The 27,064-nt window shown below is 42.8% G+C and overlaps 1 protein-coding gene across 1 annotated transcript in view; it reads left to right on the forward strand.

Moving 5' to 3' along the window:
* The window catches only part of LOC129709602 (glutamate receptor ionotropic, kainate 3-like), a 593,488-nt gene that overhangs the window by 406,226 nt on the left and 160,198 nt on the right, over window positions 1-27,064 (forward strand). Inside the window, exon 11 of the mRNA XM_055656054.1 lies at window positions 3,934-4,157. Coding sequence (XP_055512029.1) covers window positions 3,934-4,157 — 224 coding nt within the window. The remainder of the gene's footprint in view (window positions 1-3,933; window positions 4,158-27,064) is intronic.

Genomic DNA, 27,064 nt, shown 5'->3' on the forward strand with positions numbered 1-27,064 from the left:
GATGCTGCCTGACCCGCTGAGTTACTCCAGCTTTTAGTGAGTATCTCCAGGGTAAACCAGCATCTGCAGTTCCTTCCTACACATTTTGTCCACACCACTGTGCAATCTCCTCAAGGAGATTTTGAAGGCTTCTAATTTGAAGAAGTTCTCCTCCTCTCCAATGATAGTTCTGCAACACTCTCTCTTACTGCTCTGACCTTTTCTTGCCCCCAGTCACACCCCTACCCTCCCACACCCATCTTACTTATACTTCCAGTCTAAAGAGGGGTTCCAAGCACCAATTCCTTTTCTCTAGAGATGGTGCCTGACCCGTTGAGTTGCTCCAGCATTTTATGTCTATCTCTGGCATAAACCAGCATCCGCAGTCCCTTCCTACATATAGTATCATCTAACTTGACTGGCTAGCATGGAGACAAAAGCTTTTCACAGTACCTCGGTACACGTGACAATAATAAACCTAATCCTAAACCTTACCTTCTGAAGATATAAGTCTGTGGACTGGAACCACGCACTGTGCCACTTGATAGGGAAATCACCTCGCAATCTGTACACAGGCTAGTTCAAAGTTGGAATCATAAGTTCATAAATTCATGTGATAGGAGCAGAATTAGGCCATTCGACCCATCAAGTTTACTGTACCATTCAATCATGGCTGATCTATCTCTCCCTCTTAACCCTATTCTCCTGCCTTCTCCCCATAAACCCATAACACCCATACTAAGACCTAAGACTTTTGCCTCCATCACAGTGAGGAGATGCTGGGTGGACTCACTGTGGTGGATGTTAATGTGTGTTTATTGTTGTTTTATTGTATGGTATTATATGTATGGCTGCTGCAATTTCGTTCAGACTTCGGTCTGAATGACAATAAAAGTCGATCTATCTATCTATCTATCTATCTATCTATCTATCTAATCAAGAATCTATCCCTGCTTAAAAAATATTAATTGACGGCCTCCACAACCTTCTGTGTCAATGAATCCCACAGATTCACCACCCTCTAACGAAATAAATTCCTCCTCACCTCCTTCCAGAATCTGCTTCTGGTTACCTGTTGTGATAAGCATGTTGAAGTCTGAGTCTCTTAAGAGCTCATCAGAACTCCGATTTTATTCCAGAAAAGTGGTCCTGTCTTCAGTTGAGAAGCACAAATTAGTTTTAATTGACCTCAATTTAATATGAAACAAAAACATGCACAGGGATTAATGCTGTAATTATCTAAATGTCTTTGAAGCGAGAGATATTTTGTACATATATTGGTCAAATTCATTCATCATCAAGGAAGACACGAGACAAATTACTGTATATCTTGCCTCTTACAGTTAAATAAGTTGTCCTTCAACCAGACTGGTCAACGTGACCTACTCTAAGTGGACGGTTGAGCTGATAATGAAAGTGGTTTCTTCTCACACTGCCAGTGCGTGCCATGAGGAAAAGACTGAATACAGGTGTAATGCCTGAATATGTTATCTTGATTAGTAAGTATGTCAATGTGGTGGTGAATCTGTGGAATTCATTGCCTAAAGGCTGTGAAAGTCAAGTCAATGGATATATTTAAGGCTGCGATAGATAGATTATTGATTAGTACAGGTATCAGGGGTTATGGGGAGAAAGCAGGAGAATGGGGTTGAGGGGGAAAGATAGATCAGCCATGACTGAATGGCAGAGTAGACTTGATGGGCTGAATGGCCTAATTCTCCTCATAGAAGTTATGAACTTATGAATCAACTTATTGATCACCTTCAGTTGTAAACAGTGCGAGTAATCATCACTTGCCCAATACTGCAGAGTAGGAACATTGGGTCTAATCTTTGTTCCACCTTCCATCACAGTGAGGAATGCGGAGGAGTCACTGTGGTGGATGTTTATGTGAAAATGTATTTTATGTGTTCTGTTGCTTTTTATTGGCATGGCTGTACGGCAAATGAAATTCCTCATATGTTGCAAAACATACTTGGCTAATAAAATATGATTATGATTATGATGGTTATGAAACATGTGCCAATATGATTGACCATGCTTCAGAATCAGAATCACACTTTATTCGCTAAGTATATATAGAAGAATAGTGAAATAAAATATTCAATTTCACCAAAGGCATAAAAAAAGGCATGAGGAGGGAATACTCAGTAGTTCAGCCACAGGAAGAGACAAGCACAATTGTTGAATACTGCTATGAGAAACTGACTGATCATTTCATAATCACCGATAGTCTAACAGTTCTGAACCTGGACCAGAAGTGAAAACTAAGCACAAGGAACTGCAGACGCGGCTTTACAAAAAAGACACAGTGCTGGGAGGAATCACAGAAGGGGAGAAGAGGGAGAGAGTCTCACAGAACTCCCATTGGAGAAAGGAGGAGGACGTCTTCAAAGTAGAATTACGTTGAGGAGGTTTTGCAGCGAAATAGCAAATTGTAGACCAGGAATCACAGAGGGAAAAGGTACATGAATTGTGATAATGGGTTTAGGTGTATTCTTCTTCTTCTTGCGTATGACGTGCACAGCCTAAATGTTGTAGATCAAGGGTGGACATCCAGGCCAGGACAGCATCACTTACTGGCTTTAATGCCACCAGGGAAAAGCCTCAGTTGGCAGTCATTCACGATGTGTGGGGTCAGGATGTCCCAAGCAGGGCTGTCTGTCACCCCCCACTTATGCAGGTGACGGGTTGTTCTAGCGTGGAGGGTGTGGATTCTGTTCAAGGTTAGCCATTGCTTGTGATGGAGGTCAAAACCTGGTGGTTTCACTGTGGGGTCTATGGTGACCTCTCCGTTGTTGGTGTTGGCATCTTTCCAGGCTCTGCACCACTCAGTCTTGGAGTCAAAGACTTCCAGGGGTATAACGGACGACCAGATGGGTTTGCGGGACTTCAGGTGCATGTTGCGCAGGTTGTTCAATTCAGCATGGATGGGAAGATCAGTGATAGCTTCGATGGTGCACCAATATTTCAACATCCTCTCCCTTCTGTGTCTGCTGGGAGGGGCTATATGAGAGGGGAAAGGGACCCTCGACAAAGGTGTTGTCTTAAGCATCCATGTGATGACCCACATTGCAGAGTTAAGGACAGTGTCAACTCGTTTGGTCTGGCAGCTAATAATAATCGATAATAAAAAATAAGAATCAAGTATTCTTGATTAGTACAGGTGTCAGAGGTTATGGGAAGAAGGCAGGAGTATGGGGTTAGCAGGAGGTGATAGATCAGCCATGATTGAATGGCGGAGTAGATTTGACGGGCCGAATGGCCTAATTCTACTCCTATTCCTTATGACATGTACCAAGGTGACACAGCTTTGTATTGTGTGCTAACCAATCAAAACAGATAAAGCTACTATTCAGGTCCACCACCGCGGGGAAATTTACCAGCTTGTATCCTTAGTTCCAGAGCAAGAGTTTCTGGATTACCCAATTTTGCTGGGGACCAACAGAGGACTCATTCAGGACATCTTCCAAAGTTTAGGAATTGAAACTTCTTTACTCAGGAGTACCGGTACAAAGTACAGAAGGTATGGAAGTTGGGAGGGGACCAGATGGTGAGTGCATCTGGGGAAAAAAAAATTGTTCGGCAGGACAGGGCCGAGATGGCCTCTGATCGAATTCAAACATCCACCAGTTCCACCACCCTTTGCTGACTGCATTGTACAGGACCTTTCTGATTTATTGTGCATCTGCACATTCATCCCTGCTGTTATTCTGTTGTCCCTGTATTCTGTTGTCGGTGTTACAGGTATATATCACTGCCATCAATCTGACAAATAAAAGTGTTTAATTGCAGGAAACAGAGAGGGCTTCTGACACACATATAATATGTGTGATTTGTGCTTATTTAATGATGCTGCTCCACATTGCAATTCATCGGCGCGCTTTCAATGAAATGCAATTTAAAAATAAGATTGATAAAAGTTTTCTTTAATGAGCATCTTTCCCTCCACAGAAAGCTGACCTTGCCGTCGCTCCGCTCACCATCACCTACGCCCGGGAGAAGGTCATTGATTTCTCTAAGCCCTTCATGACGTTGGGGATCAGTATTTTGTACCGAAAATCGAATGGAACAAACGCTGGTGTCTTCTCCTTCCTCAACCCTCTCTCTCCAGATATATGGATGTACATCTTATTGGCCTACTTTGGAGTCAGTTGTGTGCTCTTTGTCATAGCCAGGTAAGATGGAGTTGACATTAAACTCATAGCTTTGGGACTATAGATCGAATTGCCATGATTGAATGACTGAGTAGACATCACGTATCACATATGTGATACGTGATGTCACTTCAGTTTTTTTAATAAATTTAGTTTAGTGCGGAAACAGACTATTTGGCCCGCTGAGTCCGCACCAAACAGCGATCCCCGCACATTAACACTGTCCTCTACACACTAGGGACAATTTACAATATTACCAAAGCCAATTAACCTACAAAACTGTACATCTTTGGAGTGTGGTAGGAAACCGGGATACCCGGAAAAAACCCCACGCACGTCACGGTGGGAATGTACAAACTCTGTACAGACAGCACCCATAGTTAGGATCAAACCCAGGTCTCTGGCTTTGTCAGGCACTAGCTCTACTGCTGCACCATTGTGCCATTCTGAAAGGTGGAGTAGACTTGTTGGACCAAATGTCCTATTTCTGCTCCTATCACTTATGAATTTATTCAGTCATCTCTCCATCTTTTATACATTTTTGCCAAAATATTTAATATGTATACTTTGCTCCTCAATTTCACCTCAAATGAAAATATTAATGAACTGGGTGTATGATTATGCAGCACTATTACAATGTCCAAGGACATACCTTTGAAAACAGGACACAACGTTTGGTTTCTCTATCAATTGCTTGGAGACCAAGATATTCCTCAGGGAGGATGGGGCATTTGGTCACTGGCATTTAATCATTTTACATGGTGGCGCAGTGGTAGAGTTGCTGCCTTACAGTGCCAGAGACCTGGGTTCGATCCTGACTATGGGTGCTGTCTGTACGGACTATGTAAGTTCTCCCGGGGACTTTCGTGGGTTTTCTCCGGGTGCTCCAGCTTCCTCCAATACTACAAATATTTACAAGTTTGTAGGCTGATTGGCTTGGTCTTGTGTGTGTAGGATAATGTTAGTGTGCGGGGATCGCTGGTTGGCGTGGACTCGGTGTGCAGAAAGGCTTGTTTCTGTGCTGCATCTCTAAACTAAACTAAACTAAAAGCAAGATTGTTTGGTTTGTATATCTATACTGGCATTTATTTTCCATCAAGGTTCCACTGAATTATGGTTTTCAATATTTGTACAGCATACCAATGGGCCAGTGGTCTGCCGGGATTGAGGAGAATCACTCACCTCTTCTCATTGCAACCTCTTGACCAGAGCTATCTGACGTTACTTGTGTCTGGCAGGGCCACTCTCTTAAAATATTGTTCATTCTTTGGTACATTCCTCGAGGAGTGAGATGGGCTATTGGAGAGTGAGATGGGCCATCGGGGAATGAGGAGGACCTTTGAGGTGCGAGGAGGGACGTTGGGAGCTCCCGGTGAAAGCTGCGGGGCTGACCAAGAGAGGAGCAAGTGGCGGGCGGCCAGCCGGCATCTCACTCATAATAATAAAGTATCATTCAGCACTGAAATTAGGAGAAACCTCATCAGTTTGAATCTGCGGAACTTTCCAATAGAAAGGGCTGTAGACAATTTTCTTGATGCGAAAGATGTCAAGAGCTGTAGGAAGAGCACTTGAACTCGGAGTAGATGATCGAGCAGGTTTGTAAAGTATAATCCAGCATCGAGATTAAATATGGAGAAAGGTTGATGATGAAGGTATCGCTTTCACACCCACTGATCTTGCAGAGGCCTGCCACCCCTGGCTTGACAACTCTGGATGCTCTGCATTGTCCCCACTGTGTAGGATAGTGTTAGTCTGCGAGGATCGCTGGTCAGTGCGGACTCGGTGGCCCGGAAGGCCTGTTTCTGCGCTGTATCTCTAAACTAAATTAAAAACACATGGCAGAGATAGATAGATTTATAATTAGTACGGGTGTCAGGGGTTACGGGAAGAGGTAGGAGAATGGGGTTAGTAGGGAGAGGTTGATCAGCCGTGATTGAATGGCGGAGAAGATGTGATGGGCCGAATGGCCTAATGCTGCTCCTATCACATGACCTTATGAAAGTTGATGCCTTTGTTCCAAACAACCATGACACCCTGAGCTTTGCAACTTGGCGGTTATGGGGGCAGGAGTAGGTGCAGTGGTAGAGTTGCTGTCTTACTGTGCCATGTTCAATCCTGACTATGGGTTTTGTCATCACTGGTCGGAGTGGACTCGATAGGCCGAAGGTCTTGCTTCCGTGCTGTATCTCTTTAAAGTCTAAAGTCTTAAGTAAAATCAGTACAGGCCAACAGGCATGCATAATATACCAGATTTCAAGTTTAGCATTGGAAAGAGACTGTTCTTACTACAAGGTTATCTGATTATCTCTTGATTTAATTGTAAATACAGTAATGTATATAAAGCCATGTAATGTTGCTTTGTGCAATCCGCTGCTTCCTCATCCACACCAGGGGATTTAGGGTCAGCACCATTTAGTCTCCATTGACTGACCCCGGATTGCAACCAAAGATAGACACAAAATGCTGGAGTAACTCAGCATGCCAGGCAGCATCTCTGGAGAGAAGGAATGGGTGACGTTTCGGGTGGAGACCCTTTCTCAGTCCCAACCTGAAACATCACCCATTCCTTCTCTCCAGAGATGCTGCCTAGTCCTGCTGAGTTACTCCAGAATTTTGTGTCTATCGTTGGTTTAAAACAGCAACTGCAGTTCCCAGATTTCAACCATCCTGCTATCAACGTTAACACAGGTATATCAGAGGCATCCGTGCAGAATGCGCAGATAGCGAGTCATTGCTCGTAAACAGTTCATCGTAAATACATCATTCCAGTTTTATGCAGATCGAAATATCAGAGTCAAAAGAAGTCTCAGGCTGGTATTTGTTGCCTTTGTGTGCTATCATCATGTACTGTCTCTGTTGTGGTATGACAGAGGCTTATCTGACTGCAATTTAATACCTAAACATCGATAGGTGTAATAAGGCAGATGACAATCCTGATGCATGGCTTTCAATGTAATTGGATTGTGGCAGTGCCTTTCCTACAATCAAAGATAAGAGCACAAAAATAAAGAGCAGATAAGAAAAATATCTAGCTTAAAATTAATTAGAAGTATAGGTTCATGTTGATAATCTGTGTTCCAACAGTCTGTTTTTGTAGATTTGGTTCAGTGGCTTTTAAGTTGAAATCTTTGATGAGGTGACAGTGTGTATTACAACCCATCAACTCTGGTAACGACCAGAATGTGTATTAGAATCCATCAACTCTAGGAACGTCTAGAAGAATGATTTTTTTCTCTCGCTGGTTGGGTTTAAGATAATAAGCTGCGAATTACATCTAGATGTTAACATTGTCTGCCGTTTGATTCTTAATCACGAGTAAAAATCAGCAAGCAGAGAGGAACTTCAGCTCGACGGACTGAAGGAAATGAGAATGTCAGAAGAACAAGCACATTTCTGAAATTGAACAAAGGCTGTGATGTAAAGGCTGCAAAGTTCAGTTGCATTGCACGCTTTGGCAGGGGGAGGATGGGGAGACATATGTCGAACTGTGCCCAATTCAGAATCCAATGCGTGGGAGATTTATAGACTTAGGCTCTCACATAATTGAGAAGGATGTAAACGGCCTGTATGTCCCACTTACGCGATATTTTCGGCGACCGCCAGCACCCGTCACAGTCGCAACAGGTCGCCGAAAATTTCCGAAATGGTGAAAATCCAGTGGCGACCAGAAAAAGGTACGACTCTTTGGGCGACGAATCACGACCATACAGGCGTCACGTGGCGACATGTCGCGGGGTGCCGCCTGTATGGCCGTGAGCAGTTGCGGCAAGTTGCGGGTGCCGGCAAGTCGCCGAAAAAAATCGTGTAAGTGGGACAGGCCCTTAAATTGCTCATTATGCCCTTGATATATTTTGCATCGAGAAGTTTGTAACGTTCTGCGAGGCATTGACAAGGTAGACCTATTTCCCTGGGTGAAAATGTCAAAAATGAATGGGCATAGCTTTAAGGTGAGAGGAGCAGTCTTTGGAGACGGGTAGGAGCCAAGCCTCGGACAAAGCTCCCACTCCAGGCAGATTCCCAGGTCCATGGCGGGTGAGCCATGCCTGTTGCCGAGCTATGGTCACTTTTAAGAGGCTTATTTTAGGTAGGCACATGGCTATGCAGGGAATGGGGCGCTATGGATCAGAGGAGTTTAGTTTGACTTGGCATCATATACGGCATGAACATTACGGGGCAAAGAGCCTGTCGCTGGGCTGGACTGTGCTATGTTCTATTATTGCTGATATCCATCAGTCTGGAGAATTACTAAGGGATACTAATGCCAAATTAAACTTCGAACAAACTTCACACCACTTGGTCACTGCCCAGGGAAGATTGGTGGCAAAAAGGATACCTAAAGGGATGACGATTTAAAGGGATCATTACTTTCTTGCAGGTTATTGATAAAAGCAAAATTGTGATTTGTACTTCCATACCTTTCTTCAAAGTACATGTGCTGCCGTATGGAGGATGCCGAGGAGTTTGCATTGTCTTCTCTCAAAAACCCAGTAATTCCAAGTCTTACCTGTCATGAAGAAGGGCCCAAATGCTAAACATTGCCTGTCCATTCCCTCCACAAGTGGTGCCTGACCCCCTGTGTTCCTCCAACACTTTGCATTTAACTCAAAATGTCAGCATGTGCAGTTCCTTGTTTAGTTTAGCTTGGCACGGTTTTAATTTATTACCACGTGTACCAAGCTACAGTGTAGTGTGTTAACCATTATGTCTCTAGAGTTTTATCAGTTTTGTTAACATAATTTGAAAAATTTACTCGGCTCACTCTATATGTCAAAGACAAGCTTTGATTTAAAGTGACTCAATCTCTGAGATTAGACAAAAGAGCTGGAGTAACTCAGCGGGACGTGCAGCATTTCTGGAGAGAAGAAATGGGTGACGTTTTGGGTCGAGACCATTCTTCAGACTACGGGTGCTGTCTGTAGGGAGTTTGCACGTTCTCCCTGTGACTGCCGGGGTTCTCTCCAGGTGCTCCAGTTTTCTCCCACATTCCAAAGAATCTCAGAAGCTTTGGCTGATCCATCTGCACAGAAAGGGAATTGGGATAGAGAAGGAAAGGCCAGCTACCACCATGTTTCTATAAGAGCTGTCGTGGCTGATGAGGGCCATTGGGGAACAGCCCATTCTTCCACAGGTGGAGTAGAGGTACTTGAAGGGGTAAGAGGTGGATATTTTCCTTTTGCTTTGACAACCAAATTCTATGGTGGTGCATTGGAAGCAATGGTGAAAATCATCATTCAAAGTCATTGCTATCTAGCTTTCAATGTACAGTGAGTAATTCACAGTCAACAGGGTCATGAAGTGGACCTTTATAGTTGAGGGGTGGTGTAATACAGCAGAGCTTGGTTGATGTGGCACCTTATTTAATGGATGCTTAGTGTAAATACCTTTCCATCAAAGTCAATGATGAGTGAGAGTGAAGGGTCTGAACAAACCAGCGGCACAGCGGTAGAGTTGCTGCCTCATGGCGCCGGTTCGATCCTGACTATGGGGTGCTGTCTGTAAGGAGTTTGCACGTTCTCCCTGTGACTGCCCGGGTTTTCTCCGGATGCTCCAGTTTTCTCCCACATTCCAAAGACATGCAGGTTTGTAGGTTAATTGGCTTCTGTAAATTGTCCCCAAAGTGTAGGATAGGACTAATACAAGTAACTATTGGTCAACGTGGACTTGATGGGCCACGCTGTATTTCTAAAGTAAAGTATGCTAAAAACTTAACACACTGGCAAGTATACAGAGATGTAGCGATACCATGAATATAAATTATACTATTTTATCTGGAAGAGTGAGACTTCTAGTGCATAATGTTGCTTCGAAAAACAGTTTTTGTCAAATACTAAATTAGAGGATTATTACCAGAGTTTGGCTTATACACCTTTGCACAAATCTATATCCATAGGCCACTTAATATGTTTTTATATTTGACATTGGTATTGGTGACATCTTAACTGATGGAGTTGATGCTGAGAAAACATCCTTCCGGTACCCATGAAGCACAAAATAATCTTCATTGGACTGTGATTGTTGCTATTTGCCTCACAATGTTTCATCTTCACCAATAGGAAAATGATTAAATTATCATTTTCTGCAGACATAATTAATCATTTTTTGTTTATGCAGTTTAGCATTCAGGGTGTCCTCAAAGTCATTGAATAACCCCCCTGCAGTGTTAAACCACTTTCTTTCACATCTTTGAAAGTAATTTTGCTTTGAATGAGATAGAGTGATACAGCGTGGAAATCACAATCAAAATCACAATAACATTTTATTAGCCAAGTATGTTTTAAAAAATATATGAGGAGTTTCATTTGCCAAGTCAGTCATACAAATAAAAAGTGATGGAACACACAAAATACATTGTACCATAAAGATCCACCACAGAGGCTCCTCCACATTCCTCACTGTGATGGATAGTGAACAAAAGTTCAATCTCCACCCTTCAGCACAACTAGCTAACACCGACCACCAATGTCCCAGCTACACTAGTCCCACCTGCCCGCGTTTGGCCCATATCCCTCCAAACCTGTCCTATCAATTACCGGTCTAACTGTTTCTTAATCCAACTGTTTCTCTTAAAATGTTTCTGGGCAAAGGTGTTGATGGGGACAATATTCAAAGTACACTTACTAAGGTATTCTGATGGGATTCCTCATTGTTTGGCCATTGGCTTGTCCCTTCACAGATATAATATTAAATGATGAACTTTGTCATCATAATAAATAGCCAGAAAACAGACAGGGTGGATGTTTAATATGTTCAAAGTAACATTAGCAAATTTGCATATGACACAAAGCTGGGTGGCAGTGTGAACTGTGAGGAGGATGCTATGAGAATGCAGAATGACTTGGACAGGTTGGGTGAGTAGTCAGATGCATGTCAGGTGCAGTTTAATGTGGATGAATGTGAGGTTATCCATTTTGGTAGCAAAAACAGGAAGGCAGATTATTATCTAAATGATGTCAAGTTGGGAAAAGGGGAAGTACAAAGGGATTTGGGGGGTCCTTGTTCATCAGACAATGATAGTAAGCATGTAGGTACAGCAAGCAGTGAAGAAAGCGAATGGCATGTTGGCCTTCATAACGACAGGAGTTGAGTACAGGAGCAAGGAAGTCCTTCTGCAGTTGTATAGGGCCCTAGTGAGACCACACCTGGAGTATTGTGTGCAGTTTTAGTCCCCTAATTTGAGGAAGGACATTCTTGCTATGGAGGGAGTGCAGTGTAGGTTTACAATGTTAATTCCCGGGATGGCGGGACTGTTATTCGTTGAGAGAATGGAACGGCTGGGCTTATACTTTCTAAAATTTAGAAAGATGAGAGGGGGTCTTATTGAAACATAATAGAATATTAAGTGTTTGGACAAGCTAGAGGCAGGAAACATGTTCCTGATTTTGGGGGAGTCCAGAACCAGGGGCCAGAGTTCAAGAATAAGGGGTAAGCCATTTAGAACGGAGATGAGGAAACACTTTTTCACACAGAGAATTGTGAGTCTGTGGAATTCTCTGCCACAGAGGGCGGTGGAGGCCAGTTCTCTGGATACTTTCAAGAGAGAGCTAGATAGGGCTCTTAAAGATAGCAGTCAGGCGATATGGGGAGAAGACAGGAGCGAGGTATTGATTGGGGATGATCAGCATGATCACATTGAATGGCAGTGCTGGCTCGAAGGGCCGTATGGCCTACTCCTGCACCCATTGTCTATTGTCTATTAATATGAGACGGTACATTTGACAGTACAGTAATCCTTTAAATGACAAGTGTGATTTCAGGAGATTGCCTTCAGAGTATCCTCTGTTCCTGACATTTTAATTACACCAGAATAACTAAAGCAGAAGGGGATTAGTAATAGGATTACATTTGAATGGAATACAGATGACATTTGTGGTACCAGGATTTATTAGGAAACTGTTAATCAATCCCTGCAGCAATTAATAGCATATTTAATATATATTAGGCTCAGCCAGACATGGCGTTTTATTTATGACTATATTACAAAGTGTATGCTCGTAGACTGTTAATACCATAGGAGTCTGGGGAAAATGGGTCTCAACCCGAAATGTCACCTACTTCTTTTCTCCAGAGATGCTTTCTGACCCGCTGAGTTTCTCCAGGTTTTTGTGTCCATCTTCGATTCAAGATAGTCTTCAGTTGGTAAGAAAGTGGGTGAGGAATGAGTACTTCAGAGTTCTTTAGAATGTAGACACTTCAGTGTCTGATTTGTTTAACACTGTAGATTTAGTTTAGTTTAGAGACACAGTGTGGAAACAGACCCTTCGGCCCACCGAGTCCGCACCGACCAGCGATACCCACACCCTAATGCTATCCTACACACACTAGGGCCAATTTATGAGCCAATTAACCTACAAACTTGTACGTCTTTGGAGTGTGTGCTCCTGGCGAAAGTCCACCAGGTCACGGGGAGAACGTACACATTCTGTACAGACAAGCACCAGTAAGTCAAGATTGATCCTGGGTCTCTGGCACAGTAAGGTAGCAACTCTACTGCTGTACCACGATGCCACCCGTTATGTAGAAATGAGGAGAAGCCCTTCGGCCAATGGAGTCCGCGCCGACCAATGATCACCCTGTACACTAACTCTATCCCATGCACTAGGGAAAATCCATATTTTTTTTACCAAAGCTAATTAACCTTCAAACCTTTGGAATGTGAGAGGAAACCAGAGCACCCGGAGAAAACCCACGTGGTCACAGGGAGAAGGTACAAACTTCATACAGACAGCACCCGTAGTCTGGATAGAATTTGGGTCTTTAAAAATTCTCCCGCTACACCACTGTGTCGCCTGCATAAACAAAAGTGTAAAATGAAGGGAATGTCTGTTCAAGGATGAGTTGAAATGGGTGAATGGTGGCAGTTATCACCACATTGTGTTTCATGATGTGTGTTATAGTTGTCAATGACACAGTGGTACGACCATGTTATCATATTGCTGTTGGCCCCAGAGACCTGGCTGAACAGGGCTGACACTCAGCTGAGGAATCCCTCTGAACTGGGCAAAACACAAAATGCTGGAGTAACTCAGCAGGTCAGGCAGCATCTAGGGAGGGAACGGACAGGTGATGTTTTGGGTCGGGACGCCTCTTTAGACTAATTGGAGTAGGAGGGAAAAAGCTGGAAAAGCCCACCACTCTTTTCCAGCTTTGTCCTCTTGGTGTCTGTGACTCTCCAGTTTACAAGTCAAGTGTCAAGTCGAGAATTTATTGTCACGTGTCCCAGATAGGACAATGAAATTCTTGCTTGCTGAAGCACAACTGAGTATTATAAACAAAAATACATAACAGTTTAGTTCAATACACACATAAATAAGCAGATAAAGTGCAACTGTTACAGTTCAGAGTCTGTTTGTTGGCAAGTTTAATAACCTGATGGATGTGGGTTAATGAAGCCAATAACATTGAGGTAATATTATCTCAAAGGAAAAATAAATAAAAATATAAGATGCAAGCTACCTGGAGTTTGATGTTTAAGAAGGAACTGCAGATGTTGGGAAATCAAATGTAGACAAAAGTGCTGGAGAAACTCAACGGGTGCGGCAGCATCTATGGAGCAATGGAAATAGGCAATGTTTCGGACCAAAACCCTTCTTCAGACTTTTGTCTACCTGGACTTTGATGTTTAGTTTAGTTTATTATCCAGAGTACCAAGGTACAGGGAAAAGCTTTTGTTGCACGCTAACCAATCAGTGGAAAGACAATACAACCGAGCCAACAACAGCGTACAGATACATGATAAAATGAATAACGTTTAGTGCTAGATATGGTCAGCTGTAATTCTCGTCTCAGGCCCAGCATCTTACATACGAGAGTCGTTTAATGTCATTTAGTGATGGGGCAGCACTGATTGCAAGCAATTGGGGCTTTCATTCAGAAATATTTGGAACAACTGTTCTAGTCGGACCCAAGTCTGATCTTTGGCTTAATATGCTCTATTTCACTAAAGTGTTAAAATTCCTTATAGAAGTTTCTTTGTGATTTTTAAAAACAAGATATATGTCAAATTTGTATCAGTAAATATTAAATTGATCCAGCTGATCCTTCAACAATATTTTTTGTTGATGACCCTCAATGGATGTCAAGTCAAACTGTAATGAAAGGTATTACCTGCCTCCAAGTTAAAGGGGGAGGAGTATTATGTATGTAATATATATGATGTTACCGGCCTCCAAGTTAAAGGGGGAGGAGTGTTAGGTATGGGATAATTAGGATAAGTAATTGGTGTCTTGTGATGTCTGGGGCAAGTACGTAGGAGCAAAAAAGACAAGGTGGCGTCCTGCAGTAAAGAAACGTGTATGAATCCTCCCGTGTCCAAGCCTTTATTCAAGACTGTTCAAAGCATCCAAATACACAACAATTGGCGACGAGGATAAAAGAACGAAGATAAGAACAAGGCCAGCAAGAAGAATCGAAACCAAAAGTTAAAAATAGAAGTAGTATTTGGAAACAAGTGGAACAGCACCAAGCCAAATGGTTTTGAATTGGCGCCAAAAAGAAAAAGGTAGGAACGGGAAGCAATAGCTCAGGGAAGAGCTAGGAAAACAAGCCGGGGCAGTAAGGGTCACCAAGCACAGTGTCAGCTTACCTGGAATGTATCCAGGGCTGTGCAGCCCACAGCCAAGCCCAAGCAGCAGCCACAGACGTCGGGTGGGGGCCTAGTACCGTGAAGGCCATGGACAGGTCCAGAAAAGCCACTGACAAGAGGCTGAGTCTTCAGCCCAACTGGGAACAGTCAACCCGGTGGGGGGAGAAAGCAGAGAAAGCCCGGTCGGGAGCAGAGTCAGCCCGACCGTGAACAGAGAAGCGGAGATAAGCCGAGTTCCGCCCGGGGCTTGAAGCGAGGAAAAAGACGGAAGTTGACTTGCGGCTAAAAACTTGAACAGTATAATCTAAGAGACTGTCCTTAAAACTGCCGCGATCGCCAGCGAAGGCATGCAGGACTGATTATCTACAGCACCCGATTGGCAGCCAGTTTTTCAGCTGCTAAAAGACTAAACTGTTAAATACCTTAAGACCTACAACATCCAAATGCCTTCAAAGTAATGGCTGAAGCAATAAATCAAGTGAAACTGTCAATTAATTGCTGAATCTGCCAAAATAAAAGGAGAAAAAAAAATGGAAAAGAAGTGGTTTGGTCATTGAGTGAAATCCAGTTCATCATTTCGGGGTGGATGAATCAGATCCCTTTCAAGCGGGGAATCTGCACAAAAACATTAGAAGACTTGACTTTTTTTCGTCGGTATTCACCAAGGAGAGGGATATTGAATTATGTGAGGTAAGGGAAACTAGTAGAGTAGCTATGGATACTATGAGGTTCAAAGTAAAAGAAGTACTGACACTTTTGAAAAATATAAAAGTGGATAAGTCTCCAGGTCCTGACAGGATATTCCCTAGGACATTGAGGGAAGTTAGTGTAGAAATAGCCGGGGCTATGACAGAAATATTTCAAATGTCATTAGAAACGGGAATAGTCCCCGAGGATTGGCGTACTGCGCATGTTGTTCCATTGTTTAAAAAAGGGATCTAAGAGTAAACATAGCAATTATAGACCTGTTAGTTTGACTTCAGTGGTGGGCAAATTAATGGAAAAGATACTTAGAGATAATATATATAAGCATCTAGATAAACAGGGTCTGATTAGGAACAGTCAACATGGATTTGTGCCTGGAAGATCATGTTTGACTAATCTTCTTGAATTTTTTGAAGAGGTTACTAGGGAAATTGACGAGGGTAAAGCAGTGGATGTTGTCTATATGGACTTTAGTAAGGCCTTTGACAAGGTTCCTCATGGAAGGTTGGTTAAGAAGGTTCAACTGTTGGGTATAAATGCAGGAATAGCAAGATGGATTCAACAGTGGCTGAATGGGAGAAGCCAGAGGGTAATGGTGGATGGCTGTTTATCGGGTTGGAGGCAGGTGACTAGTGGGGTGCCTCAGGGATCTGTGTTGGGTCCTTTGTTGTTTGTCATGTACATCAATGATCTGGATGAAGGTGCGGTAAATTGGATTAGTAAGTATGCAGATGATACCAAGATAGGGGGTGTTGTGGATAATGAAGTGGATTTCCAAAGTCTACAGAGTGATTTCGGCCATTTGGAAAAAATGGGCTGAAAGATGGCAGATGGAGTTTAATGCTGATAAATGTGAGGTGCTACACCTTGGCAGGACAAATCAAAATAGGACGTACATGGTAAATGGTAGGGAATTGAAGAATACAGTTGAACAGAGGGATCTGGGTATAACCGTGCATAGTTCCTTGAAGGTGGAATCTCATATAGATAGGGTGGTAAAGAAAGATTTTGGTATGTTAGCCTTTATAAATCAGAGCATTGAGTATAGAAGCTGGGATGTAATGTTAAAATTGTACAAGGCATTGGTGAGACCAAATCTGGAGTATGGTGTACAATTTTGGTCGCCCAATTATAGGAAGGATGTCAACAAAAAATAGAGAGAGTACAGAGGAGATTTACTAGAATGTTGCCTGGGTTTCAACAACTAAGTTACAGAGATAGGTTGAATAAGTTAGGTCGTTATTCTCTGGAGCGCAGAAGGTTAAGGGGGGACCTGATAGAGGTCTTTAAAATGATGAGAGGGATAGACAGAGTTGATTGACAGAGATTTTCCCTTTGAGAATAGGGAAGATTCAAACAAGAGGACATGACTTCAGAATTAAGGGACAGAAGTTTAGGGGTAATATGAGGGGGAACTTCTTTACTCGGAGAGTGGTAGCGGTGTGGAATGAGCTTCCAGTGGAAGTGGTGGAGGCAGGTTCATTGGTATCATTTAAAAATAAATTGGATAGGCATATGGATGAGAAGGGAATGGAGGGTTATGGTATGAGTGCAGGCAGGTGGGACTAAGGGGAAAAAAAATTTGTTCGGCACGGACTTGTAGGGCCGAGATGGCCTGTTTCCGTTCTGTAATTGTTATATGGTTATATGGTTGACAATGGAATTAAAATAATAAAATGATAGCCATTCAACTGTTCTGCCGACAGTTTCAGTTTAGTTTAGTTTAGAGATACAGTGCAGAAGCAGGCCCTTTGGCCCATCGAGTCGGCGCCGGCCAGCAATCTATGCACAATAACAGCATCCTACACACACACTAGGCACAATTTACAATTTTACCTAAGCCAATTATCTTACAAATCTGTACATCTTTGGAATCTGGGAGGAAACCAGAGCACCCGGAGAAAACCCACGCAGTCACGGGGAGAACGTACAAATTACATTCAGGCAGCAACGGTAGTCAGGATCAAACCTGGATCTTTGGCGCTCTAAGGCAGCAACTCTACCGCTGCGCCACCTTGCTGCCCTAAATTGTTTTTAAGGACCTAAATTAATCTGAACTGTTTTCTCTCTCCACACACACATACCAGTCTGCTTAGTATTTCCAACACTTGATGCTTTTATTTCAGATTTCTTGCATCCACGGTATTATACTTTGGTGCAGCAATTATGTGGTTGGAATCAGACAGACTCCAGAAATAAATGGCCAGTGATTTCCCATATAGGCGGCATTCCCCCGACACCAATAATACTTAGTCAATGCAAGGATGGAATGGTTTGTGTGTGCGAGCATTCCCTTGCCTCCTGTAATTACGGATTAAATGCTGCAATTAGGTAACGCATTAGTGCTTGATTGGAAATGCCAGCCTCCAAAATAGAACCTGCCAAAGAGTTGTTGAATGTGAGGACAACAACAACAACTTACTTCTGCAACGCATCTTAAAAAGAACAAAATGCCCAAAGGCATTTATCACATTGTTGCGTTATTGCCATTGCACCAGGGACTGGGAGGAAAAACAAAACTGTAGATGCTCAAATTCTGAGAAACTTGCTACATTTGGGAAATACTCTGCATCTACGGAGAGAAAAAGATAGCAACTAATTCAATTTAAAATACTTTCCCTCTAAAATGTACAGGCTGTGGCGCAGCGGTAGAGTTGCTGCCTCACAGCGCCAGGGACCCGGGTTCGATCCTGACTATGGGTGCTTGTCTGTACGCAGCCTGTACGTTCTCCCGTGACCCGTGTAGGTTTTCTCCGGGTGCTCCGTTTTCACCCACACTCCAAAGGATTGTAGGTTATTTGGCTTCAGTAAAACTGTAAATTGTACTCAGTGAGTGTAGGATAGTGTTAGTGTACGGGGTGGTTGCTGGTCGGCATCGGCAAGGTGGGCTGATGGGCCTGCTTCCATGTTGTATCTCTAAACTAAACTAAATCAACATCTTGGTCATACAAGATAGAACATTGTAAAGGAGGTAAAGAGCCAGTAAGTTTTAAGTTTCAAGTTTTGATCCCAGCATGGGATCTGCAACATGACCTCTGATGATGGACAGATTGAGGAATATTGAAAAGGTCAGAATAGGAACAGTGGAGTGTAAGGAGAGGAAGGATGATGGCAGGTGTGGCACAATGGTGCAACTAGTAGAGCCACTGCCTCAAAGCTCAATCTTGACGTGCAGTGCTATCTTTGTGGAGTTTGCACAATCTGCCTTTCCTTCCGTATCCCAAAGACATGCAGGTTCATAGGTCAATTGACCACTGCACCGTGTCCCCACACAGAAGGCCGGTAGAAGGTTGGTAAAGAAGATTGGCACAAAATGTTGGAGTAACTGAGCGGGTCAGGCAGCATCTCTGGAGAAATCAAAGAGGTGACGTTTTGGGTCGAGACCCTTCCTCAGACTGGTAATGCGGAAGAGTAGGAAAATGGATGGGGCAATGTGTTTGCTTTGTGATCTGTCATAGACCAATGGATGGATGAGAGAGTGATGTATCTCCAAACTAAAGGAGGGGCCAGAGAGTTTATGAACAAGCCCCTCTGCTATATATTCATTCCGAGTTAACTTCTCTATTTCTGAAGTGGAACAATGTAATGATTGCGTGGTGGTTTAACAGGAATGACCTTTAGTTCAGAAGATAATATATTTAATGGTAAGTGGAGTACTTCAATGTGTTTAAAAAAATTGATGTATTATGATCACTTCCACACCCATCCACTCGCTCTTTAGCTGGTGAATAGTGATTACATTAGCCATAAAATTGGCCTGGAGAAAATAAAACCCAGTAATGAGGTGGTTCTGAATTTAGCAACTGTTGAAATGCCTTGGTTACTGAATTGCCTTTAGGGTAATCACTGTCTACCAATGTTCATTTAGCCGTTTCACACTCCATGCTTATTATTTTCCTCTGGCTTGCTCTTCTGATTATGCTATCAGGATTTCACTACATTTAAAAGATGTACTGTAAATGGTGGACAGTAACAACCTTTTTCCTCAACATAAGCTTTTAGGATAAGCTTTTCCCACTGAGAGGAGGGAAGATGCAAACAAGGGGACATGACTTGAGAATTAAGGGACAGAAGTTTAGGGGTAACATGAGGGGGAACTTCTTTACTCAGAGAGTGGTGGCTGTGTGGAATGAGCTTCCAGTGAAGGTGGTTGAGGCAGGTTCGTTTTTATCATTTAAAAATAAATTGGATAGTTATATGGACGAGAAGGGAATGGAGGGTTATGGTCTGAGCGCAGGTATATGGGACTAGGGGAGAATACGTGTTCGGCACGGAATAGAAGGGTCGAGATGGCCTGTTTCCGTGCTGTAATGGTTATATGGTTATATGGTTATTTGGGCATTCATATCAGGATAGGTCGAACACACACAGGCCTCTACTCGCTGGTGTTTAGAAGGATGAGGGGACACCTCATTAAAACTTACCAAACAGTGAAAGGCCTGGATAGAGTGAAGGTGGAGAGGATGTTTCCACTAGTGGGAGAGTCTTGGACTAGAGGTCGTACCCTTAGAATTAAAGGGCGTTCCTTTAAGAAGGAGATGAGAATGAATTTATTTATTCAGAAGGTGGTGAATCTGTGGAATTCATTGCCACGGAAGGCTGTGGAGGCAAAATCAATGGATATTTTTAAGGTAGATTCTTGATTAAAATGGGTGTTATGGGTTATAGGGAGAAAACAGGTGAATGGGTTTAGGACGGAAAGATAGATAAGCCATGATTGAATGGCGGAGTAGACACAATACTTATGAAGATGACACAATGTTCTTGATACAAAAAGGATCCTGAACATTTACATACTCAAAAGGCTTAAAGCCCTGTCCCATGGTACGAGTTCATTCCGAGAGCTCTCCCAAGGTAAAAAAAATCAAACTCATGGTAAGCACGGAGAATGAACATAGCGGGTTCGTCGGAGCTCGGAGACGTCTCTTAGCGGCTCGTAACGCTAACGGCAGGTACTCGGGAAGGCTCGCTAATGGCAGGTATGCACGGGAGACTCGTGAAGATTTTTCAACATGTTGAAAAATGTCCACAAGAGCCCCGAGTACCGATGAGTGGCCATTACCGTAAATGTCAGTTTGAATCGGGGCAAGCTCGGGAGAGCTCTTGGAATGAACTCGTACCGTGGAACAAGGCTTTTATAGATTTGTCGGTTAATTGGCATGGTATAATTGTAAAAATAAATTGTCCCTAGTGTGTGTAGGGTACTGTTAATGTGTGGGGATCGCACTCGGTGGGTCGAAGGGCCTGAATCCATGCAATACCTCTAACCTAAACTAAAATTTATATTGACAATCCAAATTAAATAGCACAGACATGTTATATTAGAAGGTTTGTGGTAAAGACATAGCAATTCGGAGAAATTAAAGGATATTATTATTGAATGATAATTATTTGCTCCAGTTTGATTCTGCTAAACTGACTCATGAATGTTTAATAGGCTAGAATTGGAGGATAAAATAAAACCAAATGACAAGAAGAATGTTTTAAATTGATTTTTTTTTTTGTAGAGTAAAATGTTTGAATATCAATCCACAAATACCATGTATAAATAAATAATGTACTTCTCAAAACAAACTACCTTAAATCGTTATAAGGTCCTGGACTGTAATTCTGAGCCAGAGACTGATCCAAACAATGTGTGTTGGAAAATCCAGTCGATGTATTGACCTTGGGCGCAAACATTGTGCTCTGCCTGTCCTGGCAAGTCCACTGAACTGAACCTGTGAAATTTTAATCTTGCTGAGAATATATTATAAATCAGAATGCAGTAACTGATAATTGAGATACCTGGCTGAGGCACGTTGGAGGGAATGAAATGATATAATGGTGAGTCACATAAAAATAAAATTGCTTCTGGATTGCCATTGACTTTGCAACATGGAAATAAGAAGGTCATGAAATAATGGCCAGTAATTGAGAATGTATCGGACCACAAGCAATCGGCATTCACTAGTGACAAATATATACATCGGGGACTAATTATAGGCTACTGTCAGACAGGACAGTTTGTTTGCAGGGTAATTAAGATCCAGGAATGATTATAAATCTAATCAAGACTGAAGTCCTTTTGTATCATCATTAACACCCAAGAGTCGCTTTGCATTGTAATCTAATCAAGGGGATCAGGTAGGTTTTATAATATTGGATTGTCTAATTCAGTCAGCTGGAATGATAGATCATATACGATGTAACATGTACAAGTGCTCCCCATCTTGCGAACAAATCATTTATGCAATAATGGGTGTCTGGGAGACCTGCGGTATAGATTTGAAGAATCTGCTGAGATTTTTTAAAGCTTGCCATAAACCACTTTGGATTATGATCCTTCAGTTCATTTTAATTTAGTTTAGTTTAGAGATACAGTATAGAAACAGGCCCTTTGGCCCATCGAGTCCAGCGCACCGACCAGCGATCACCCATTCACGCTATTTCTGTGCCATCCATTTGGGGCAATTTACAGAGGCTATTTAAACAACAGACCGGCACATCTCTGGGATGTGGGAGAAAACTGGAGCAACCAGAGAAAACCCACATGGTTGATGTTTCTGGTCAAGTCTGTAGAAGGGTGATCAACCTAAAACGACCCCCATTCCTTCTCTCCAGAGATGCTGCCTGTCCCGCTGAGTTACCCCAGTTTTTTGTGTCTATCCCATGGTCACGGAGTGGATGTGCAAACACCGCTCAGGTAACACACAAGGTAAGGATTGGAGCTGTGAGGCAGCAGAACTACCAGCTGCGCAAATTTGCTGCCTACTATTTCACCTGGTTTGCTATTGTTTATAGGGGATTGAGGGCTGCCTGCTCTGTCTTTGCCAACGAGCATTGGAGGGAGATACATGGACGAGCAGTATAAAAATGGTGTTGTGTTCCTTTAAGCTGTCTCCAGGCATGAAAGTGAAAGGTTCAATTCATGGCTCCACTGTGGTAGTTCAAGAAATGGAATCCAGTTACAAACATTGTATTATTGAATAATTGGCATCAATGAAGGAGACCATATATTTTCTTATGGTACAAAAGAAGGCCATGTGACATATTGGGTCTATGCTGGCTCCCAGAGCAATCTACAGTATCAGTCCTATTCATAAAACAGAAAGCATAGAAAGCAACACAAAAACATACCCTTGAGCCTACAATGTCTGTGCCGAAGATGAACGTTTTAAATGAGGGATGTTTTGGGTGCAATTCACATCGATCTCTGACTACAGTCAAAGTGGACTCACAGACCCACAGTTTACAACCATTATTGAAACCTTAAGTCAATAAAGCACCCCTTAATATATTGTAATTCAAAAACAATGCAGTGCAAATGCTGGAAACCTGCTATAAATCCAGGAATAACTGTGCATCAGGAAGCATCATTGGAAGGAGAAAGAGCCATAATTTCAGGTCAAAGATCTTAATCCAGTTCCCATGAACGGTCGGTGATTTGAAATGTTAACTCTGCTCTCTACACTGGCACGGCCTAATCCGGTTAATATTTCCAGCACTTTCTGATTTTTTAAAAAAATTCATGAAATATTTTGATGACTCAGGTTTGCGTTTATTTTCTCGTTTGTATACAAATTCTGCAAATTTGTGTCAATCTGTCAAAAAATTGTGCATACGTTTAATTTCATATCTCACATTTCTTATTTGTCGGACCAGTGATTGAAACAAACAGCCCAGGACATCTCACACAGGGGAGACACAAATGTTTCATAAAATCAAGACGATTCTCTCTTCAGTGCTTTTAGAACATGTCGTTAAAATTAAAATTAAGCACCTTAATCAGCTGCAATGTTCAAAATATCCATTAACTAATTTAAATGTTTTCTTTTAAAATTAGTTTCATTAGATTTCTCATAAGTTATGTTGCTGGAGAATTAGTGCCATCTCCCTCATGATAGATAAAAGCAAATTAACTGGTAACCTATTAAATAATTAAGCTTGGAAGTTTAACAGTTTATTGGAACCATTGCACTTTGCAAACAAAAGACAACATTGCATTTATCAGTTTTAATACTTGGAGATAAAGAGATTTAGATATTTAGATATTTATTTGACTTAACTAGTATCTCCAGGTGAAAAGTCCCAATCTTTCATATTAATGCAATCTAGTACATGAAATATATTTCTCATGATTCAGTGTTTTGTTTTTAGTTTAGTTTATTTTAGAGGTACAGCACTGTAACAAGCTCTTCAGCCCACCGAGTCCACGCTGACCAGCGATCCCCATACACAAGTACTGTCCTACACACACTAGGGACAATTTACAATTTTTACCAATGCCAATTGACCTACAAACCTATACATCTGCATTCAATACGGTCATCCCCACCAAGCTCACCACCAAACTCCACCAGCTAGGCCTCAGCTCGCCGATATGCGACTGGATCCTGAACTTCCTGACGGAGCGACCGCAGGCAGTGAGACTGGGCCCGCACCTGTCCTCCACTATCACCCTGAGCACCGGCAAACCACAGGGCTGTGTACTAAGCCCCATGCTCTACTCCCTCTTCACTCACGACTGTGTTCCTGCATTCGACACCAACACTATCGTGAAGTTTGCAGACAGTGATTGGACTGATCACCAACGGTGATGAAACAAAATACAGAGCGGAGGTGCAGAACCTGGCGGACTGGTGCACACATAACAACTTGTCACTAAACACTTCCAAGACCAAGGAGCTGATTATTGACTTCAGGATGTCCCATAATGGAGAATACGCCTCAATCTCCATTTACGGGGAAAGTGTGGAGAGAGTGTCCAGCTTTAAGTATCTGGGCACTCACATTTCAGAGGACCTCACATGGTCCACCAACACCGCTGCACTGGTCAAGAGGGCACAGCAACGACTGTTCTTCCTGAGGACATTAAAAAAGACTGGTCTGCCCCAACAGCTGCTGACAACGTTCTACCACTGCACCACAGAGAGCATATTAGCGTATGGCATCTCTGTGTGGTATCTCAGCTGCACGGAGGCGGAGAGGAGAGCTCTTCAGCACGTTGTCCACAGATCATTGGGACAGAGCTACCACCCTTGGAGGGCCTCTACCACACACGGTGCCTCAGGAAGGCCGTCAGCATCCATAAAGACTCATCACACCCCTGTAACGGTCTGTTCCAACTACTTCCCTCCGGCAGACGTTACAAGGCCTTCTATGCCCGAACCTCCAGACTCAGAAACAGCTTTATTCCAAGAGCTATAGCGGCTCTGAACTGGCCCTGCTGAATGCCCCCCACCCCCCCCTGGACTGTCTCCCTCGGATGGTCATGACACACAGCTTATTTATTTATTTGACTTTTCTTTTTCATCGGTTGGAGCTGCATACTAAATCTCGTTGCACTAACGTGCAATGACAATAAAAGATATTATTTTTATTATTATTATTATTATCTTTGGAATGTGGGAGGAAACCAGAAGCTCCTGCAGAAAACCTACGCCGTCACAGGGAGAACGCACACAAACTCCAGACATGCAGTCAGGATCGGACCCGGATCTCTTGCGATGTAAGGCAGCAACTCTACCGCTGCACCATTTTTGCAATGTTGTCTGAGAATGAGGACCAATTGTCCCAACTAGGCCTAAAGAGACTGACTCATTGATGTTGAATACACCAGAGGATTGTAATATGTGCAACTAAGTTGGATTACATGCTCATTAACGGAGCACCAGAATTTTACATGTTTCTATAAGATCCCCTCTCACCCTTCTAAATTCCATTGCATAGATGCTGAGTCGATCCATTCTTTCAAAATATGTCAGTCCGGCCATCCCAGGAATTAACGTGGTGAACCTACGCTGCTGTAGCAAGAATGTCTGTCCTTCCTCAAACTAGGAGACCAAAACTGCACACAATATTCTGGGTGCGGTCTCACCAGGGCCCTTCACAACTGCAGTGGGACCTCCATACTCCTGTACTCAAATCCTCTCGCCATGAAAGCCAACATGTCATTTGCTTTCTTCACTGTCTGCTGTAGTCAATGATTTATTTTAGATTTAGAGCCCACAGGGGCAGATGTATCACATTGGCGATGACGATGAGAGGGAATCCTATAGAAACATATAAAATTCTTAAAGGATTGGACAGACTAGATGCAGGAAAAATGTTGCCAAAGTTCAGGGAGTCCAGAACCAGGGGTTTAAGAATAAGGGGCAGGCCATTTAGGAATGAGATGTGGAAAAACCTTTTCAGCCAGAGAATTGTGAATCTGTGGAATTCTCTGCCACAGAAGGCAGTGGAGGCCAATTCACTGGGTGGTTCCAAGAGAGATAGAGCTCTTAGGGTTAACAGAATCAAGGGATACGAGGGAAAAAGCAGGAACGGGGTACTGATTTTGGATGATCAGCCACGATCATATTGAATGGCGGAGCTGGCTCGAAGGGCTGAATGGCCTACTCCTGCACCTATTCAATTCAATTCAATTCAATTCAACTTTAATGTCATTGCACAGATACAAGTATGGGTACAACAAAATGCAGTTTAGCGTCAGTCCGTAGTAATAGTGCAATATAGAAATAAAAATACAGAATAATCAAACAATGTGGACGGAGAGACTGGAGAAATCTATCGGCGGGACTCCGAGTTCAGCAATGTGATGATATTATTGTAGAAGCTGTTCCTCATCCTACTAGTACGAGACCTGAGGCTCCTGTACCGCCTCCCTGATGGGAGGAGGGCAAACAGTCCATGGTTGGGGTGGGAGGGGTCTTTAATGATCTCCCCGGCCCATCTCAGACACCGTTTTCGGTGTAGGGCATCCATGGTAGGGAGCTGGGCACCGATGATGTACTTCGCGTTTTTCACCACTTGTTGTAGTGCCTTCCTGTCCGCTACAGTGCAACTGCTGTACCATACCGTGAAACTGCTGTACCATACTGTTTTCTATGTTTCTATGATTCTATGTAAATGGACTGACTCATTGAAGTTGAGTAGACCAGAGAATTATAATGTGTAACCAAGTTAGATTCCAAGCTCATGAACTGAACACCCCTTCATGAGCACTCAGTATTAACTGTATAATAGGCTGCACTATCTACTCAGATTTATTTTAGATTTGAAGCCTACAGAGGCAGATGTATCACATTCGTGATGACGATATTGATTGAAAGAATTTCAAGGAACAAAGTCATTAGATAAATCAGGTTGCCGCACACCTATGATACTGATATCTGAAAATTTGCGATCAATCGATTTGCGATACATTCAAGAGAGAGCTAGATAGGGCTCTTAAAGATAGCGGAATCAGGGGATATGGGGAGAAGGCAGGAACGGGGTACTGATTGGGGATGATCAGCCATGATCACATTGAATGGCAGTGCTGGTTCGAAGAGCCGAATGACCTACTCCTGCACCTATTGTCTAATCTCAATAACATCAACACATAAAATTGAAATGGTGCGACCCAATAGAGACTTGAGCATGAGTGAAATGGAGTGGTGTACGTGGACCATTGGATATGTAGCTGTTAAAGGGACTCCGTCCCAATTTAACTGTGCCGGGAACTGTGGTGTTTATGATAAAGCACTAGAGCCCTTCAGGAAGTGAAGTAAACTAATGGAGATCCACCTCAGATCAAAGAATAACATTCAGAAACAAAGAACTGCAGATGCCGGTTAATACCAAAGGTAGACACAAAGTGCTGGAGTAACTCAGCGGG

This window comes from Leucoraja erinacea, chromosome 26 (assembly GCF_028641065.1).
Source record: "Leucoraja erinacea ecotype New England chromosome 26, Leri_hhj_1, whole genome shotgun sequence".
NCBI lineage: Eukaryota > Metazoa > Chordata > Chondrichthyes > Rajiformes > Rajidae > Leucoraja > Leucoraja erinaceus.